Source organism: Pteronotus mesoamericanus, unplaced genomic scaffold (genome assembly GCF_021234165.1).
Source record: "Pteronotus mesoamericanus isolate MK-2021 breed Mesoamerican mustached bat unplaced genomic scaffold, CSHL_Meso_final scaffold_21, whole genome shotgun sequence".
Classification (NCBI taxonomy): domain Eukaryota; kingdom Metazoa; phylum Chordata; class Mammalia; order Chiroptera; family Mormoopidae; genus Pteronotus; species Pteronotus mesoamericanus.
The window spans coordinates 10,726,799-10,746,942 of NW_026555310.1; the positions used below are offsets into that span (position 1 = coordinate 10,726,799).

Genomic DNA, 20,144 nt, shown 5'->3' on the forward strand with positions numbered 1-20,144 from the left:
ACACAGACTCACTCCCTCTGGGCTCCAGCACTGGGGCAGCAGCTGGAAGGGCACCAGAGGCATATGGGGAGAAACTGAAGTGTCTGGCATCAGGGTGAGTGCAAGGGGACAGCTTCCTCCCAGACAAAGTTCCAGAGGCCAGGCAGCAGCCATTGTCCCACACAGAGCCACAGAGTGGCAACATCATAGCTGAGACTCCATCAACCTGCTTCACATAGGTTGCTCCTTGCCACCCCTGGTGATTACCTAAGGCTCTCCCATTCAATTTATGGGTGCATTTTTCTGCATGAGGCCATACTTCTAAGATAGGGAGTCAAAGCAGCTCTACCTAATACATAGAAACAAACACAGGGAGGCTGCCAAAATGAGGAGACAAAGAAATATGGCCCAAATGAAAGAACAGATCAAAACTTCAGAAAAAGAACTAAAGAAAATGGAGATAAGCAATCTATCTATCAGATGCAGAGTTCAAAACACTGTTTATTAGGATGCTTAAGGAACTCATGGGTACTTTAGCAGCATAAAAAAGACCCAGGCAGAAATGAATTTTACACTAAGTGAAATAAAGAAAAATTTACAGGGAAACAAGAGTAGAGCAGAGGAAGCCAAGAATCAAATCAATGATTTGGAACATAAAAAAGAAAAAAAAACCAACCAATTAGAACAACAAGAAGAAAAAAGAATCCAAAAAAAAGGATAGGGTAAGGAGCCTCTGACACAACTTCAAATGTACTAAAATTTAAATCATAGGGGTACTGGAAGAAGATAAAGAGCAAGAAATTCAAAACTTATTTGAAAAATAATGAAGGAAAACTTCCCTAATTTGGTGAAGGAAATAGACATAGAAGTCCATGAAGCACAGAGAACTCCAAACAATATGAACGCAAAGAAGACTGTACACCAAGATACATCATAATTAAAATGCCAAAGGTTAAAGATAAAATCTTAAAAGCAGTAAGAGAAAATCAGAGAGTTACCTACAAAGGAGTTCCCATGTGACTTTCAGCTGATTTCCCCCCAAAAATCTTTGCAGTCTAGAAGGGGCGACTGGCATGAAATGAATTATTTAAAGTGATGAAAAGCAAGGACGTACAACCCAGATAACTCGATCCAGCAAAGCTATCATTTAGAACTGAAGGGCAGATAAAACGCTTCCCAGACAAGGTAAAGGAGTTCATCATCACCAAGACATTATTATATGAAATGTTAAAAGGACTTAAGAAAAAGAAGAACAAAACTATGAACATTAAAATGGCAGTAAACTCACAATTATCCACTACTGAATCTAAAAAACAAACTATGCAAACAAGCAGAACAGAAATAGAATAATAAATATGGAGGTCATTTGGAGGGTTATCAGTTGGGAGGGGGGAAAAAGGGAACAGGAAAAGATGCAGGGATTAAGCAGTACAAATGGGTAGGTACAGAACAGTTAGGGGGTTGTTAAGAACAGTGTAGGAAATGGAGTAGCTGGGGAACTTAAAAAACTGGGACATGAACTAGGGGGGCGGTGTTGCTGGAGGGAATGGGGGTACTGGGTGGAGGAGGGCAAAGGGGGAAGATTGAAACACATTTATTAATAGCATAGTCAGTAAAATGTATTTTTTAAAATAGAAGTACTAAGAAAATAAAATCACTGCTGCACTGCAACTCTTAACTGATCAACCTTTCCCCATACCCTTTACTTCTCCCTATAAAAAGATCAGCTTGAGAAAAGATGTTAGGATGGTTTTTAGGGTACATAACCCATTGTCTTCTCAGATCATTGGCATCTGAATAAAAGGCCAATTAAGATTCAATCCTTGTCTCTATTTATTGGTTCTGGTAGTGACAGGCAGCACAAATGCCAACTTTTCTGGTTTCAATTTTCAAATAACATTTCTTTAAATCCACAGGGCCATTTCTCTTATTTACTCTGGGTAAAATAGAGCACACTTTTGTAGAGCCTGATAAGGTTACGCTATTCAGTTTTGACCAAAATTACTTAAATGACTGATTTCCCTGTGACTTCTTAAAAGGTTTTAGTTTTCCCTTCCTATAGAGTAGAAGCTTACTTTAGATTTCTTCCAGTTACAGTTATTTCCTGTTCTTGGGGCCTGGGGACTGGGTGGTGGGCAGAGACATTTTAAAGTATGTTTCTTCTTGTCAATTTAGGTGTTAAGTTTGTACTGTGCATAATGCTTTTACTAAAAAGGGACATGTAACAGAAAAGCAAATGCAACGTAGTTAATGGTGCTTCTGTAGAAATTGGTGGAAGGAGTAGTGGTAATATGACTAAAGCCTTACTGAAATGCCCTGGGAGAAGGGGTCCCTGGGACTGATTTTAGAGGGAATTTTTTTTAAAAACAACATTTGACTTATTTTTCTTAAAAAAAGTTTCTTATGCTTCTTGTCTCTGTATATAGAGAATTCTGTGCCAAACAACACATTACTATTATGGGTTACTTTTGAAATCTCTGGCTTTTAACTTTGGAGCAGGATCTAGTGATAGCCAGTTAAGCAATCTGAGCCCATTATCGATTCTCAAGTCTTAGTGCTTTAATGAGGGCCTTTATACCATCATCAGAAGTGGGATCTGGAGGCATTGACTGGAAAGATGAGATCATCTAGAGCTCTATGAAATTGTTGTGTGTCTTCACTGCCGTGTCTTTTATTGTGTCATCCTGCTTCGAGATGAACTGTGTCATACACCCTTGTTAGAGGTATAGAAAGCGTAGATATCTAGTCCTCCCTCTGCTAGGGTTTTAATATTATAAACTGAGAGGCTCAACAGAAAAGAGGAGCATAGAGAGGGAGGGACAAACCAACAAGAGAGGAGATAATAATGCTGCTTTTTGTTGCTTTAAGAAGACCCAAGCTTATGCCAATACAGACATGTGAAAGGAGTGACAAAGTGGGTGGGAAAAGGAAAAATTGGTAACTGTAACCAGTGGCGCTTGCACAGTTGGATAACCATGTGCAAAATTATGTAATGGTCTTCTGCCTCAAACCATTCATAAAAATTCTGTTCCGGTAGGTTAATTTAAATGTTAAAAGCAGAGTATGTACCTAATACTATGTCTTAATTTAATGATGATCTTAATACCTTAATAAATATCACTACTGCTTCTTGAGTAGTAAAAATTAATTCTTGCAAGAACACCATTTTATATGTAACTTCTCCATTTATTGCCATTTAAATAATATTTAACTTTTAAAAGTATCTGGGGAAGGTTTTTCTTTTTTCCCTTAAAAAAGCATATTTGTGAAGAACCTCATCTGTGGAATAATTGGCTCATTAGCTTGAGCAAAAGGCGGCTTATCAATATATTGAGGAGTTTAAATTTCAGCCTCCCAGTAGAGGGATCAGAGAAGGAAATGATCCCTGTGTTTTCTAGGAGATAAGTATTTGGGCTGAAGAGCTTTTCTATTCCTCTGCTGAATGAAGGCTGACAGTCAGTTACCAGTAACTGTGTATATGAGATGTTTCAGCGTAAGAGAAATGAACTCATTTTCAGGCCTACGGAACCCAGTCGGACCAGAAAAGCCGCAGTTTCAACTGCTATCTTAAATATCTCCAGGTCTTTAGCAAAACCACCTTGTTAGTAGGAAGGGAAGATCACAGTAAAAGCAGGAATCAGACATAATTTTCTATCCTACTACTGTGAGAAATTCCAAATGTTTAATGTTACAACTTTAAGATGTATGAATTTGATATTCAAGTTCGTTTTATATAGTCAGTTGTTTGTGTTTAATGTTACTTAGTGTGATTTTCTTTTCTGACCTCATAGTAGATTGAGGGACTACCCATGAGCAGTATTAAGCTTTTCCTCAGGAAACACTTCTGGGGCCACTTTAGCCCCATGGACTTGTGAATACTCCAAGATTCCAAAGTCCTTTGCTAAGGAATATATCCACAGTAATTTTAGCCTGTATATTTAAGAGACATGATTAATTACCCCTGCTACTGCAAATCTTAGTTTTGTATACATACAACTGTAATGTTAAACAATAGAATTTCTAATTCTTACATATTTTACAGAAAGGATCTCTGTAAGCAAAAACTGAGTTAAAGTCAAATTTGTGTATTTTTAGTTTTGAATGTTTTACTTTATAATGCTTTAATGTGTTATTTTATGTTGTTTTCCATTCTTAAATTACTTTAGTTGTCAGTTCCAAAAAGATTATTTTATACCATAATTACAGATGGGATCTTTATTTTATATTATAAATACATTATTTTATTTAATGACAGTACAGTTATCCATAATTAGTTGTGTTCTTTAGGTCCTGGAAGATTATTATTAGTCCAGTGTTAAGAAATAGTCCTGGTGCTGTTACCGCTGCTCTGTGTTAGAAGTGGAGGTCTAACATAGCCTACGCCCACAACTTGGGTCTAGGTAATATTTCCTTCCAAGATGCAATACTAGTGTTTGACTTGGATGACTCAGATCACCTCAGACATTTTAACTACTCACTGGTTACTTGGCAAAACATTTCTGGAGCCACTCTAATACATGGGCTTGTGAATATTCCAAGATTCCAGAGTCAGTGAGAAAAGTTATGTAAAGGAAATTTTCCTTAATTAAAGTGGGTGAAAATTGGTTATAATATTGAAATAGTTATGGGTGAATTTATGTCTGTGTTTGCTTTAAAATGATTTGTTGGTTAGTGAAAGAGGATGTGGGCAGGGGTTTTAGATGAAATAAAAATAATTTTGAGTGGATAATTGTTGCAGCTGGGAAATGGGCACATCGGAGTCTTTTGCTGTATTCTCTAGTTTTATGTGTGTTTGAGATTTTTTTAAATAATAAAACATAAAAAGTTGAATGGAAGATTGTTAGATCAGTGATGTTCCCGTTCTCAATTAGGGGGACTCCTTGAGAGAATTAAACCCTAATGCCCTAAGGCATCCAGTGCGAATAATACTTCTCTTGCGTGCATCTAGAGTGGTGTTAATTATGTACCACTCTTGCAAGGCTTGAGAAAGTAGGGTTTTTATTTCTTATTTTTTTAATGTTTTGTGGTTCCTAGTGAGGAACATTGAAAGGCTGGTTGAGCGTATAGAAATATATAATTGAGTCAACATTGTACTGTTTTGTAACTTGATGTTTCTTTGCTTTTTTAAATATAAGTTTCAAACTTCAATTTTTGAACATGGTCAGAATACCGTGTTGATAACATGTTAACCCTGTACTGAAACTTTCTGAAAATGTGGTTTTCTCTTCTGTTAGGTATAGTCTGAAAATACAGCCTGTTGAGAGAATGCATCTAGCGGTAGTGGCCTGTGGCGAAAGACTGGAAGAAACCATAACCATGTTGAAGTCAGCGATCATTTTCAGTATCAAACCTCTTCAGTTCCATATTTTTGCTGAAGATCAACTACATGATAGTTTTAAAGGCATAGTAAGTATTTGAGACTTAAGTCTGTAGAGCTGAATATTTAATGGTGTGTTATAATAGAATGTTGTTTTATTCCTTCATTGAACAAAAATAATTATTCTGTAACTCTGGCCTTATAGGTAGGGGACTGTTCCCTGCTTCCACTTCCATCGAAGAGTCAAGATCTAGTATATAAAGATGAAGGTTTGTTTTTGAAAGGGAATAATATACTTAAAGTTTTCTGCCAATCATGGAGGGAGGTTTAAATTGACTGACTATAGTTCTAGGATGGTTGCCTGAGAAGTCCTATGATTTAATTTTGTTCTTATCCTTGGCATGGGAGAGCCTTAGTGAGAGTGTATACAAAGGTTTAAATTCTGTTTTGAGGAGAAGAAACTCTTGACTGACAATATGGAGGGAAGCAGCTTTTTGTTCTGATAAAAAATTTCTTTATTTTGATTTTCGATTAATTTTAATCAATTTGACCATAATGGCAGAAAACTCAAAATAACAGTGGCATAAACAACACAGAAGTTAATTTTTCTCTCACATAAAAGGAGACAGTCTGCAGTATATGGCGGCTTCATTTCTTCATGGACTCTGACTTTTCTCTTGTAGCTGAGTGTTCTTTAACTTAAGGCTTGTACCGCATGATCCAGGATAGCTGCTGAAGCTCCGACTATCATATTCATATTCCAGCCAACATGAGGGAGGAAGCAGTGAAGAGGGCAGTCCCTTCCTTTCCTGTAAGGGCATTTCCCAGAGTTTGCACGTGACATTCCTGCCAATATTTCATTGGCCCAAATTTACTAATGTGACCATACCTAGCTGTGAGAATTGAGAATATATTCTTTTATTGTGGCAGCTATTGTAACCTCCTTATAACAGCAACAAGTTACTGTGCAAGAAGAAAACAGAAAGATAGGTGGAAGAACACACAAAACAGAAAATTCCCCTGAAATCTTAACTGCCTTGTGCTCTGAGATGGTGGTAAAGATAATGATAGTGGTTATCTCTTCACTCCCCCCAGCTGCACTAAATTAAGCTTTCAGGCTGATTTGGATTTTTATGCTTTGTCTAACCATGTAGAAACATATATTTGTTTTTCTTTAAGTTGAATTAGTTCATTTTGCACATTGAGTGAAAAATACTACTTGTGATCTTAAGTCTTTTAGTTTTCTGCCAGAATCTTTGTTCCAAGAGTTAATAAAGCTTTACTTACTGTTTTAAAATATTTCTAGTAGCTATATGAGAAGGGACCCAAAAAATCCTGGAATTATTTTCTGGAGTGCAAGCCCCTTGTAGTACATGTTTCCCCGGCTAGGTGAGTGTCTAGGAACCCATCTGTATCAGTGTACCAGCTGGTGGTGTGAGAGGCTGCATTCAGCTTCGGTGAATTTTTTTTTGAAGACTGTATAAACGCTTTTGCCCATTTCATGATGGGTGATTAACGAGCTTACTGCCAACATTGCTCTGAGTGTTCAGCAGTTTTTGACCAAAAAATGCCATGACCCCCGTGTCCCTCCCTCTCTAGTCACCTGACCTTGTCCCAAATGATTTTTCTTTTGTTTCCCTGGATGAAAAAGGTCCTCAAAGGGAAACGTTTTGCCAGTGTGGAAGAGGTGAAACAAAACATGGCAGAAGCACCAAAAGGATCAAAATTGAGTTCAAAATCTGTTTTGAGCAGTGAAAAAAAAGGTCTCATAGGTGTATTGTTTCAAATGAAGAGTACTTTGCAGGTGACTGAAGTTTAAACATGTAAGAATAAATACACAATTTTTTATAAATAAATTTCAGTTTCTTTTTGGGTCCCCCCCTTGTATTTTCAATATGAGATTTTGTGACTTGATCTCTATCTGGATTGATTTCTAAAATATTAACTGGGGAATTAATCTGATCCTAACAGTTCACAGAATAACAATAGGTTGCTACCAACTGTAGAAACCTTTGAAACTGTAATAAAAAAATAAAATAAATTTATTGCTAATTTTATCTTACTTATTTTTAAAGATTTTATCATATTTTAGAGAGGGGAAGAGAGGGTGAAAAGAAGGAGAGAAACATCAGTTAGTGAGGTTGCCTCTCAGAGGCCTCAACTGGGGACCTGGCCCGAAACCCAGGCATGTGCCCTGACTGGGAATTGAACAGGCAACCTTCTGATTGGCAGGCCAGTGCTCAGTCCACTGAGCCACACTAGCTAGGGCTGTTGCTTCGTTTTATATGTAGCCTCTTTATTGTGTTCAGATGTGGCTGAGTTATTGCTTATGTAATACTATTATTTTAAGTTTAGTTTTTCTTTTAATTCATAGTCAACGCAGAATGGTTTTGCTTATGATGAAAGGTATCAGATATTTTGTGGGACATGTTTATACTGCAGAAAAGAAGACTAAATATTAGAATGTTAAATTAAAATTACCAAGATTTCATTTTGAAGTTGGTATTGACAGGATCCATATAGGTCTCTCAGGGAAAATAAAATGCTAGTTTGATTAACAGAGACATCCAAGTAGAGTGTTCGAAATAGAGATACTCCCTTAAACTATGTTGGAAGGCATTGTTTTAAAAATTACTTGAACACAGTCATCAATCAAAAAGAGAACATCTTCAGCCTGTTATATAACCTGCTTGTTTGGTGCACCCCCCCCATCCCCCAAATTGTGAATTCTTTGTAGGAAATTTGAACCAACAATTCTGTTGATGTAAAAATGATAGGTAATACTTAAACTAAATTTGAAACAATTTAGTGTCTTGAAATGTATTCAGGATGCTAAAGAGTAAACATATTCATTGTAGATTTTCAGATGTTTTGCTTTTTGTAACTTTAGAAGTTGGCATTGGATACGTAGTTAGCAGAGTATTTTATTATCAGTAATATCTATGCATATTAAAAGCACATAGACAAATATTTTCTAATCAGTTTCATGTAGGTCTGACTTTGAATGTAAACATTACCTATTATATGTTATGGTAATAAAACTAGTGCTTAATTTTTCTGAGTTTAGGGATTGAAAAGGAATTATGTATCAGGTAAAATTGAGGGAGATGAACAACTTGCAAGGCTCATTCAACTTTCTGATTCTGTGATTGATTTCCTTATAACTTTTATTGTGCCCTTGTGGTGGAGTCTTTCTAGCATATTACTATGATTTTAAGATTTTGAATGAAACAAAATGGTGAGAAAGAAGACTCTGACTTTTCTCTTTAACTGTGTACAACACAAAATGTATACTAACTCATTTTTTAGTTTTTAAAAATAATATGTTGGTGTATGATTTTACAGAGAAAATTGAAAGTGAAACAAACCTAAACTGATTTCTTATTTTTTAATATTTTTTAGCTTGATAGCTGGTCATTTCTACAAACATTTAATTATTCATTACACCCAATAACTTTTCCAAGTGAAAATGCACTGGAGTGGAAAAAGCTCTTTAAACCATGTGCTTCCCAGAGATTATTCTTACCGGTAAGTTTCTTCCCCAGTGGTGTGTTTTGTTTTGTTTTTGACTTTTGATTTTACACATGAGTTAATAGAGTTGCATTTAAATCATTAAGTAAGCACATGTATACTTTTCCTTTTGAACTTAAGGGAAAAAATACCTTCCAATATAATAAATAAAAGCTACAATAAAAACCTGTTAAAATGAAAGATGTGAGTAATTTCTGTTGAAATACTATTTCTTATATTTTAATTTATTCAGTGCTATAAACTGTTATATCTCTAAGAAGAAATTGAAGTGAGGTCATCAGATTTAATGGAGCTGAATTTGTTGCCAGAAGAAATGCAGTGGTAGTATCACTTTCAAGTTGCAGACTTTGTTTATAATTTGGGAAATGAAGTAGATTACATCATTAAGTAACCATTTTTGTTACCTTTTCTAACTAATGTTTTAACCCACCAAAAATTTAAGGCATGTGAACTCAAAGGGACAGGGGAACCTTTTATTCAGTGGTGCTGTTCTTTGGTATTTTCTGGCAATAAACCCTGATTATTATTTTTTTAATCTAAAAATATCCAGAAACAAGGCTACCTGTTTCATTTTGAATTGAAATGAAAAATGGTTTCACCCACAGTTTTAAAATTCACAGTAGTTAAATTAGGACCGTCATGTTGTTTAAAATAATTGCAGCAGTAGGAAGTTGAAAGTAGAAAGCGGAGTTTAAGAAGTTTACAAGTTTCTTGAAAGTATATGAATTACAGGGAAGAAACTTTAGTTATTTGTTAGTATTAGGTGGATTAAGGCAATTCTTAGCACATTAGAAATACAGTTTACTGAATTCAAGATGTCAGTAAGATTTAAAGTTAAGTTATAATTTTGATAGCTAAGTCTCCTAACTTAGTATCTTTGTTACTATGCATAAAAAAAAAAAAGAATCCTAGGATCTTTTTCACTTTCCACTTCCGTTGTAAGAAGCACACAAATAAGGCATTAAGATAGGGAAAAAAGCCTAAGAAGTTTTAGATACTTTTAAATACATAGGCTTTATAAGTTAAAAAAAATTTTATGTTGAATTATTGTAGTGTTACATTCATTTAATAATTTGAGTGCCTATTTTTTTTGCCAAACATCTGTAATAAAGTGCTGGATATATAGGAATGAACAGAACAAATATATTTCTTGTTTTCCTAGTTTATTGTGTGATGTGGGAGACAGACATTAAACAAATACAACATGACATTAAATAAACACAAATATTACTAGAAATGTGATGAAAGAAGCATGAGATTACTGCTGTTTATATTCCATTCTTCATTATTGATGAATAAAGGATTAAAATTAAAAAGTTTAAATTTTTTATTTTTAATTACTGTTGACATACAATGTTATGTTAGTTTCAGGCATACAACCCCATGATTGGATGCTTACATAGCTTACAAAGCCATCATCCTGATAAATCTAATATCTATCTGACACCATACACAGTTACTACAACAGTATTGACTATATTCCCTGTGTTGTACTGTACATCCCCATGACTATTCTGTAACTACCAATTTGTACTTCGAAATAACTTCATCTCTTTTACCCAGCCACCAACTCCTCTCCCATCTGGCAACTGTCAGAATGTTATCTGTACCTAAAGTCTGTTTCTGTTCTGCTTGTTTATTGATTTTTTAGATTCTACATATAAGTGAAATCATCCAGCATTTGTCTTGTCTGTCAGATTTATTTCACTTAACATAATACCCTGTAGGTCCGTCCATGTTGTTGCAAATGGCAAGATTTCATTCTTTTTTATGGCTGAATCATATTCCATTGTATATATGCATGACTTCTTTATCCATTCATCTATTGATGGACACATACACGTTTAATTTTTGATGTCATATAAAATTTTTCAGATCATTTAATGATGTAATCCAGTTAAATTCCTAAGCGGAATTTGAAATACTAAAAATACTTGAAAACTGTCAAACTGTCCTCATACTTGACTGTTACTTATGCATCTTTTAAGTTGATGCTATATTTTTCTAAGTGATATACTATTTTTTACTGAGTTTTCTCTTCCTTTAAAAATGGATGGATGAAAAGAACTAATGTAAGCTCTGCCAACTTCTTCCCCCAAAAGGAACCACAGAAAAATACTGGTGGTGGTATTTAAATTAATGTCTAATCGCCAGTTAGCAGTGGCTCCAACAGGGGACTTGGATCTTTATGCAGTGTCTTCTTAGTCTGCAACAATACAGTAATCTTTAGACACACGTTTTTTGTATCGTGGTACAGAAGCAGAATGTCATACAAAAACAGTTGCCCTCGCCCTGGCTGATGTCGCTCAGTGGATTGAGTGCCGGCCTGCAAACCAAAGTGTCACTGGTTTGATTCCCAGTCTAAGGCACATGCCAGGGTTGCAGGCCAGGTCCCCAGTAGGGGGTGTGCAAGAGGCAACCACACATTGATATTTCTCTCTCTCCCTTCCCCTCTCTAAAAATAAATAAAATTTTTAAACAAAAAATAAATTGCCCTCATTTTCCTCCCCCTAAAAAAGACATATAGACACATATAACATACTGTTTCTTTTATAATTAAAGCCTCTTTCATATTTTTTATTAAGTAAAGAATATTATAGTTAATGATTCAAATATCTCTCTCCATAGTTAATCCTGAAAGAAGTTGACTCACTATTGTATGTTGACACCGATATCCTGTTTTTACGGCCTGTTGATGACATTTGGTCTTTACTGAAGAAATTTAATTCCACACAAATTGCTGCAATGGCACCAGAACATGAAGAGCCTCGAATAGGATGGTATAATCGCTTTGCCAGACATCCATATTATGGAAAAACTGGAGTAAACTCTGGAGTTATGTTGATGAACATGACTAGAATGAGAAGGAAGTATTTCAAGGTAAGTCACTGGTATAGGTAGTTGGTTAACATTAGTTTCCCTCCAAGTTGTTTGGTTTATAATTTAATTTTGCTTTATTAAAAATAGGTCAAAGTATTCAGAAGTTTTCCATTTTTCTAAAATATTTGAAGAAATGTGTGTTCTTAGTATTCTCTTTATTAGAGAATTACAATGAAGTGACATAATACAGTGTAGTGAGCGTCATCTTAGATTGTTATTCTAGGCAGTAGTTGTCATTTTGTGGTTAATGCGGCCATAGAATACTTGAATCTAAAGTATAACATCTTGTGGGAACACAAGAGTTGTAATTAAGAGCTTAAGACTGCTGGCTTGGGTCAAAATCTTGGACTTTGGGTAAGTTTTGAACATCTATGGGCTTTAGTTTTCTTATCTGTGAAATGAGAATGATAAGGTAACTGTACCTATGTCATAAGTGTTTGTGAGGATGAAGTTATCACAATGGCTAACACATAGTAAATGTAGAGAACATGCCACTTAGTAAGCACGCCAATGTTAGCTAAAAACAGTGACTTCTGAAACACCCATATAGTGTTATTGTTTATCCCTTTGCATCTAGTTAGGACTGAAGTAAACATTAAGGGACATTATGTCTTATATGATATGCATATATACAAGGTCTGTCTGGAAAAAGTCCAGCCATTCTTAATATATTGTGACAACAGTGTAACCTGGCAGACGAGGAGAGTGGACTGGAATGCGCATGCATGAACAACGATGCCTTCACTATACTAGTCAGTGGGGGAAGTAGGTGCCATTGAGTGAGCATGTTGTACTCGGTGGCCAAAGCATTCAAAATGACTGAGCGAGTAGAGCAATGAATCTGCATCATATTTTGCATTAAGCATTCCTCCATGGAACATTCCTCCATGGAAACTTTGGATGATTGAGAAGGCTGCAGCCAGGGGCAGCTAGTGATTGGCAGCTTTATCATGACAACGTGCCCCCTCATGCATCACTTCTTGTGCAGTGTTTTAGTGAAACATCAAATCACCCAGGTGACTCAAACTCCCTACAGCCCAGATTTGGTGCCCTGCGACTTCTGGCTTTTACCAAAACTAAAGCCACCTTTGAAAGGAAAGAGATTTCAGACTGTTGATGAGATTCAGGAAAATACGACAAGGCAGCTGATGATGACTGGGAGAACTGTGTGAGGTCCCAAGGTGCCTATTTTGAAGGGGACTTGAGGTGTCATTGTTCTATGTACAATGTTCCTTGTATGTTGTATCTTCTTCACTAAATGTCTCTATTTTTCATACTGCATGGCTGGAAAGCTTCTAGAGACCTCATATGTATGTTTGTATACATATATATTTGTCAGATAGTTTTCTTATGGCTTCTGGTGCAACACAATTTATATCATTATTTATTACTCCTTTTTACATGTATGATTTAAATCTTGTCTCATTTAGAGTTCCCTCTTATCTTTGGTATAGGTAGCTGCAATGCTTGTCACTATCACCACCTTACATCCTGACATTTCAGCCTTCGGACAGTTTATACCCATCACTCTTGTCTTCTGTAGACCTAGTAAATCTAAGCTTTTTTTTTTTTTTTTTAAATAAAGTTTTTACATTTTCTGAACATTTCTGAAAACCTGATTTCATTTTACCTTCGTCTCCCACAGTTGAATGCATTAATGAGGCTGGTGAAACTTGTGTTCTTGCTTAATAGTGAGCATCTTTCTTCAGTTACCCAATTTGTTAATTTATCTTGAGTTTTGAAATTTCACATACTGTAAATTTACTAAGTAAGGTGTAAAACTATGAGTTCTTTTCCCTTTTCCATGCACAGTAATAGTATACCAGAAGATGGTGCTATAAGATTATCTGCTAAGGAATAATGTGACTTCTCAGTCACTCTTCACTTGAAATTCACAGAATTATGAGAAATTTAGTGTTAACCTTAGAGATAATTTAGTGGAACACCACTGTTCAATTTCAAAAAAATTTCTAAGTGCAGCTATATAGTTAAAATGTATGATTATTTTTACTTACTTTTTACTTACTTAAATGTCATTCTTAAATATTTTAATAGTTTCTCACCTTTTTTCTTTTTGTCTGTGGCATGTTCTAAACCATCTGAAGATACAGATTTGGAACTTAAAATAATTTTTAAATTTTCAAACTTACACTTTCTTCTGTGCATTAATGACTTAATGAAGAAAAATTTGAGAGGCATGATTGTACATTAATTGAGTAGATAAAGTTTGCTTCATACCAACCATCTTGTGTTCCAAACAGCGCTTTTCTTGCTCACTGGGAACAATGCAAATTGGCTTTGTTTTCAAATATTATTACATTTATGAGTTCTGAGATACTTCCACAAAATTTGAGTTTTCAATTCCTTTTTTATAATCTTTCTTTGTTTTCCTGATTGCTTTCCAGTCTATATCTATAGCACACATTGCCTTGTTTTTTCCTAATTCTACAATTTCTGGCATAGATGCTCAGTTTTAGAGCTCTAGTGATATAACCGAGTTACTTATAGTAACTTTTCAAACTGTTTCATACAGATTCATGAATGATGTTCCATAGTTCTTATCACATGAAGAGCTGTAAGACCACCCATTTAGGACAATGGCCATGTTTTAGATTCTTATTACTTTGCTGTCTCCCAATTTGTACCATTTATGACTGTTCAGTTCTAACCTGATGTATTATAGTTATATATATTAAAAATAGTAAAGATTTTGCCCTGGCTAGTGTGGCTCAGTTGGTTGGAGTAGACTGAAAGGTTGCGGGTTCGATTCCCAGTCAGGGCACATGCCTAGGTTGCGGGTTCAGTCCCTGGTCAGGGCATGTACTAGGGACAACGAATCAATGATTCTCTCTCACATTGGTGTTTCTCTCTCTCTCTCTAGTCCTCCCTTCCCCCTCTCTAAAATCAATTTTTAAAAATAGTAAAAATTCTCCTTTTTTACACTTTTTAATTCTTTTTCATCATAATGCTCAATAGACAATGATATTATACTGGCTAAGCTATTGTTTTGTATTTTGTGTTATTGTAAGTGCAGTATTATTGAATCCCTATTAGGATATTTCTTAACTTTTTTCTATTTATCAGAGAAAAAACAATATAAATAAGGCATCTTGAGAATCCTTTCCTTCTATGCTTACTGTATCCTCTTCGTGTCCTGCTGTATATTACTTTGCACAATAATTTTTGTAACTTTTCTCCATTTACTGAGAACAGGAAGTGACTTTTGTTCAGCTTTGTATTCTCAATATTTAGTATGGAGCCTGGCATAAAGTGGCAGCTCAATAGATAATCACTGACAAAAGACAGATGAAAATTTTAGAAACCAAGCCATTAATAAATTATTAAAAACTTTGGAAAAGAGAACAGTTACTATGAGGTGGACATGATAGTTGTTTTTATGTATTTGAAAGTTGTATATGACAGAGAACTTTTATTAGTTGTTTTATATATACTATACCTTAACTGAATATCAATGAATATCTTACCAAAAGGGATAGAATTGTCAGAGATTAGTGGAGTAGCTAATCTTTGGGAATTGAGTTTGTTTCTAGCATTGTTGGAATATTAATAGGAACAGCCATCTGTCAGTTTTATATTTATAAGGTAGACTGATAATGAGCCTATGTGTTTTCAAAAGATATGTAATTCTAAAAAGGAAACTAATCGATCTTAATACATGTGCATTTGGTAGCAGGTTTGCTAAAATTAGTAAATCAGAACTAGGTACAGAGTGGGCAAAATAGTTGTACAGTTTGTATGGAAAATAATACAATAATTAATAATATAAGAATAAACTGTATTTTGTGTACTTAGAACTGTATACCTACTTTTGCCAATCTGTTTTTTTAATTACAAAACTAAATCATACTTATAAAAATTTAAATAATTCATTACATGTAGAGTTCCCTCTTTCTACACCTCACTCCCCAGTTTCATTTCTTTGCCCAAATGACATAAACTGCTATGTACCATATTCTTTAGACGCTTTAAAAAATCTAATTTGCAACTCATACACATGTGCATTAGCACTTATAGTTAGGGTCCTTGTATACCTAAACCTTGCCCTTTTTTTTTTTTTTAACTTAGTAAATATGTAATTGACTGCTTTTTGTTGGTACACATAGTTTATCACATTTTTAATGTATGTATGGTATTGTGGAGAGTGGATAATTTGGTTTTATTATTTGTGTGTACTAGTATAAATACGAAATTATGTGGCTGAAAAAATATCTCATATTTTAATTTGTATTTTTCTCTTGTACCAGTGTGGATAAAAATCTTGTAATATAATTTTTAGCCATTTCTTTTTTCTCCTTTGTGAATGGCTCTTTGTCCATATCCTCAGACTATTTCTGTACTTGATTGTTTTTCTAATTCTGTTGATGTGAACTACTTTTATATATAATGCCTCTATATTAAACTGATTTCTCATTGTTTTTTTCATTGGTTGTCTTGGATATTTTAGGTTATATCATCATCAAATAATATTAGGGTTGTTGCTTCCTGTCCAGTATTTTTGTAGTGGGATTTTTTTTTAAGTCATAAAGGTTTTATTTCCTCCCCTTCGATTTTCCCCCTTCAAGACTACATCAGACCTTGTATTAATTGATTTTTGTTTGAATAGATTTATGTATGTATGTGTGTGTGTGTATCTGTCTGTCTGTCTGTGTATATTTGAAGAGGTTGGATCCAGTGAGGACTAGAACATGGCATCGTATAGCATTTCCACCAGTCCTGTCTGTTAAATGTGTTGCTGGTCTTTGTCCTTGTGCAATTCATGTTTTCCTTTTCAGATCCTACGAACATTTTGTTAACCTACTCAGTGACTTATTTCAGAGTCATCCTTTCAATAGGTATTTTCTTATTTTCCTAAAACTAGTTTCAGCCATTTTCTAGATTTTTTTTTTTTGGAGTGGACTTTTGATTATTTTATAATTATTGTGATTACTTCATTCTGACAGACTTCACACAAAGGTAATTAAATTTTAGCAGATCAAATTTAGTTTAAATGTGTATTTTATTCCCAGGAATTCTAGCTTTGCTTTTTCTTTCTTCAAGGATAGATTGTTTATACCCACAGTGATTTTATTATATATCCTAGTATAGCTATAACAGTGTTTTTCAAACTTTGGAGAAGGATTGATTATTTATACATTTATCTAATTTTAGAGAGAAAGGAGAGGAGGTAGAAAAAGAAGGAAAGAAACACTGATGTGAGACAGAAACATCAATTGGTTGTCTCTTGTTCTTGCCCCGGCTAGGGACCGAACCCGCAACCTAGGCATGTGCCCTGACCAGGAAAGGAACTGACGACCTTTTGGTCCACGAGACAATGCCCAAACCACTGAGCCACACTGATAACGGCCGGGTTTTTTTTTTTTTAAATTTACAATCTGTCATGAGCCAATACTTTTCTAAAAATGATATAAATAAGTTACTAGAAAAATACTTGATTAGACATAAAATTATTCTGTTAAATTGCTATAAAAGTGCTTAAATCTTTCTCCTAATTCCTGTACTAAGCCTTGTAGAGGGCATAAAAAATTCACTGATTGGCACACTGCACACTGCACTTTGAGTACTACTGGTATAAGTCTGGAGAATTTAAGAGATTCTAAGAGGTATAAGAAGCTTACTATTCAACTCCACCTTTGCACACTCCAGATCCATATGATCCAGACCCCTCTTTCAATTCTGTTGTTTCCTTAGGTGTTTGATTTTGTGTTTTAAAATAATGAGCTATGAGGCTAAAAAGGCAACTGATGAAATTTAGTATTCTTTTTTTTTAAATTCTCACCTGAGGATATACTTACTGTTTTGGGGTGAATAGGGGAGGGGAGAAAAGGAGGGAGGGAGAGAGGGAGCTAAAGAAACAGTAACATTGGTGTGAGAGAGAAGCAGCAGTCTAGTGCCTCCCTTATGCACCCTGACCAGAGACCAAACTCACAACCTAGGTATGTTCCCTGATGGGGGATCAAACCTGCAGCTCTTTGGTATATGGGAAGATGCTCCAAACAAGTGAGCCACCTGGCCAGGGCCAGTATCTGTTTTTGATAATACCAGTTTTGAATGATCTCTTTGAAATGCCAATTATAAAAGATTAGCAAATCAGTCTAAGAATAACAGTGATCATGGCAACAATAGTAATAGAAATTGCGTGTGCACCATGTGTCAGGTACTGTTTAAGTGCTTTTTAATTGTGTACTAACAGATTTAATCCTTAACAACTCTGTTACATAGATAGGCAAAGACAAGGTACTTTGTCTAGACGTATGACGTAGATACTAAAATGCTCTGCATTTTAAGATGAGGTCACAGACATAAGACTTACCGCTTACTTTCCATTTCTTCCCCAACTGTATTAGTGTTATCACTTCTATATGCAGCCTGAGATAGCTTTTTTTATCTTTCCTACTCCAGCTGGGCAGCCTGACTCACATTTAGGTTTACAATAGAGTCACTGGGTTTTGTAACAAAAGAAGTTTATATTTATTCTTGTTGCCCTGTAATAATTGTTAAGGAAAGAATGGAGAACTATTATGCTCCCATTTTAAACCTGGAAGCCTGAGGATCTTTTTAATGTGTTTATCAACAGAATGATATGACAACTGTACGACTACGATGGGGAGATATACTTATGCCATTGCTCAAAAAATACAAACTGAATATCACATGGGGTGATCAAGACCTATTGAATATCATATTTTTTCATAATCCAGGTAATCATTTAATTTCTTCAATTCTTTGCATTTTTTTAAAAAAATTATATTTAGTTAAAATGAGGAAATGCATTTATTTGCTCTTGGCTTATAAATGATTATCACTATGTTAAAGGCAATAAAAATTTTCCTGAATATTGATTCAGTAGGAAGAGATCTAAATGCTAAACATGTTTTTTATTATTTTAAATTTTATTCTGTAAGGTCTGTATTTTTAAACTAAAATTTTTGCAGAATATTAATTCTGTGGAATTAGGGTTGTTATTTGCTTCATTGTTTTGTCTTTCTTCACATAGAAAGCCTTTTTGTTTTTCCGTGTCAATGGAATTATCGACCAGATCATTGTATATATGGAAGTAATTGCCAAGAAGCAGAAGAAGAAGGAATCTTTATTCTTCATGGGAACAGAGGCGTTTACCATGATGATAAGCAACCAGCATTTAGAGCTATTTATGAAGCACTGAGAAATGTAAGCATTTTTTTAAAGCTTTAATGTGGAAATACTTGCAAGTTTACAGAGAATTTGTAAGAATAATACGAAGAATTTCCATATCCATTACTGTTGGAAATCGCTATGTTGTTAACATTTTAGCCCATTTGCTTTATCATTGGTTCTCTTTATACCGGTATATATGTTTTTTTCTGAACCATTTGAATGTAAGTTGAATACGTCATGTGTTTTTTACCCCTGAAAACTTGTGTGTTTTCATGAAGAATAAGGACATTTTCTTATTATCCACAGTACAGGTATCAAACTCAGGAAATTTATTATTGATATAATGCTTTACCATCCATGTGGCTTTACTCTTCTTTGATCTAGAACGGTTTCCCAGTCTTAATTTTTTATGGCATTGGCATTTTGGGGAGACTAGAGCCCCTTTTATTATTAGAATGTTTTTCATATTGGCTTGTGTGATGTTTTCGTATGATTTGGTTCAGGGTATGCCCTGCTGGCCCGAATACTGTGTAGGTGAATTTGTGTTCTTCTCAGGGTATCACATCCACAGTCACCTTTGTCTGCTTGCCTCTCATTGGTGACGTTGGCTTTGTCACCAGTTACTCGGTCAAAATGTTGTTCAATTTGTCCATTGTATAGTTATTTTTCCTCTTGTAAGCAGTCATGGGGAGACTCTTTAAAATTATGTAAATACCCTGCTCATCAAAATGACCATGCTAGATTTAGAATCGACTGTTGCAAATCTTTACTATGCCAGTTACAGATTGGCGGCTGTCCAGTTCTGGCACACCTTCCACATACAGCTTTGGCACTCTGCACTCACTCCCTTTTTGCCCATTTATTGACCTATATGTTATCAGTATGAAACCAGTATGTATTTTTTCTGATGATTTATAATGCGTTCTCCCTTTTATTTATGTCGTTTCAAATCTGGCCATTGGGAGCCCTTTTCGGCCACCACCTCTTGTACCCTTTTGACATATTTCGAACATTATTTTGAGAACTCATTATTTGTCCCAATATATTACTCTAGGCTTACCTTGATATACCTTCCCTATCATAGCCCTTAAATGAACTCTATGTTAAAGGAGCCGGGTTTTGTTTGGTGGGCTCCAGCTGCTAGGCATGCTTATTTACTACAAGGGTATCTTCATTTCTTAGCCCTTACGTTAACAGAGCTAGGAGATGTAAACTCTCTCTCTCTCTCTCTCTCTCTCTCTCTCTTTTACAATAATGTGCCTGCACCAGTGCCCCCATTTCT

General features: G+C 35.0%; 1 protein-coding gene across 2 annotated transcripts in view; it reads left to right on the forward strand.

Moving 5' to 3' along the window:
• The window catches only part of GXYLT1 (glucoside xylosyltransferase 1), a 42,962-nt gene that overhangs the window by 15,752 nt on the left and 7,066 nt on the right, over positions 1-20,144 (forward strand). For both annotated transcript variants that reach the window (XM_054591228.1, XM_054591227.1), the window contains 5 exons: positions 5,214-5,385; positions 8,699-8,824; positions 11,456-11,707; positions 18,303-18,426; positions 18,723-18,895. In XM_054591228.1, the coding sequence (XP_054447203.1) occupies positions 5,214-5,385; positions 8,699-8,824; positions 11,456-11,707; positions 18,303-18,426; positions 18,723-18,895 (847 nt within the window). The remainder of the gene's footprint in view (positions 1-5,213; positions 5,386-8,698; positions 8,825-11,455; positions 11,708-18,302; positions 18,427-18,722; positions 18,896-20,144) is intronic.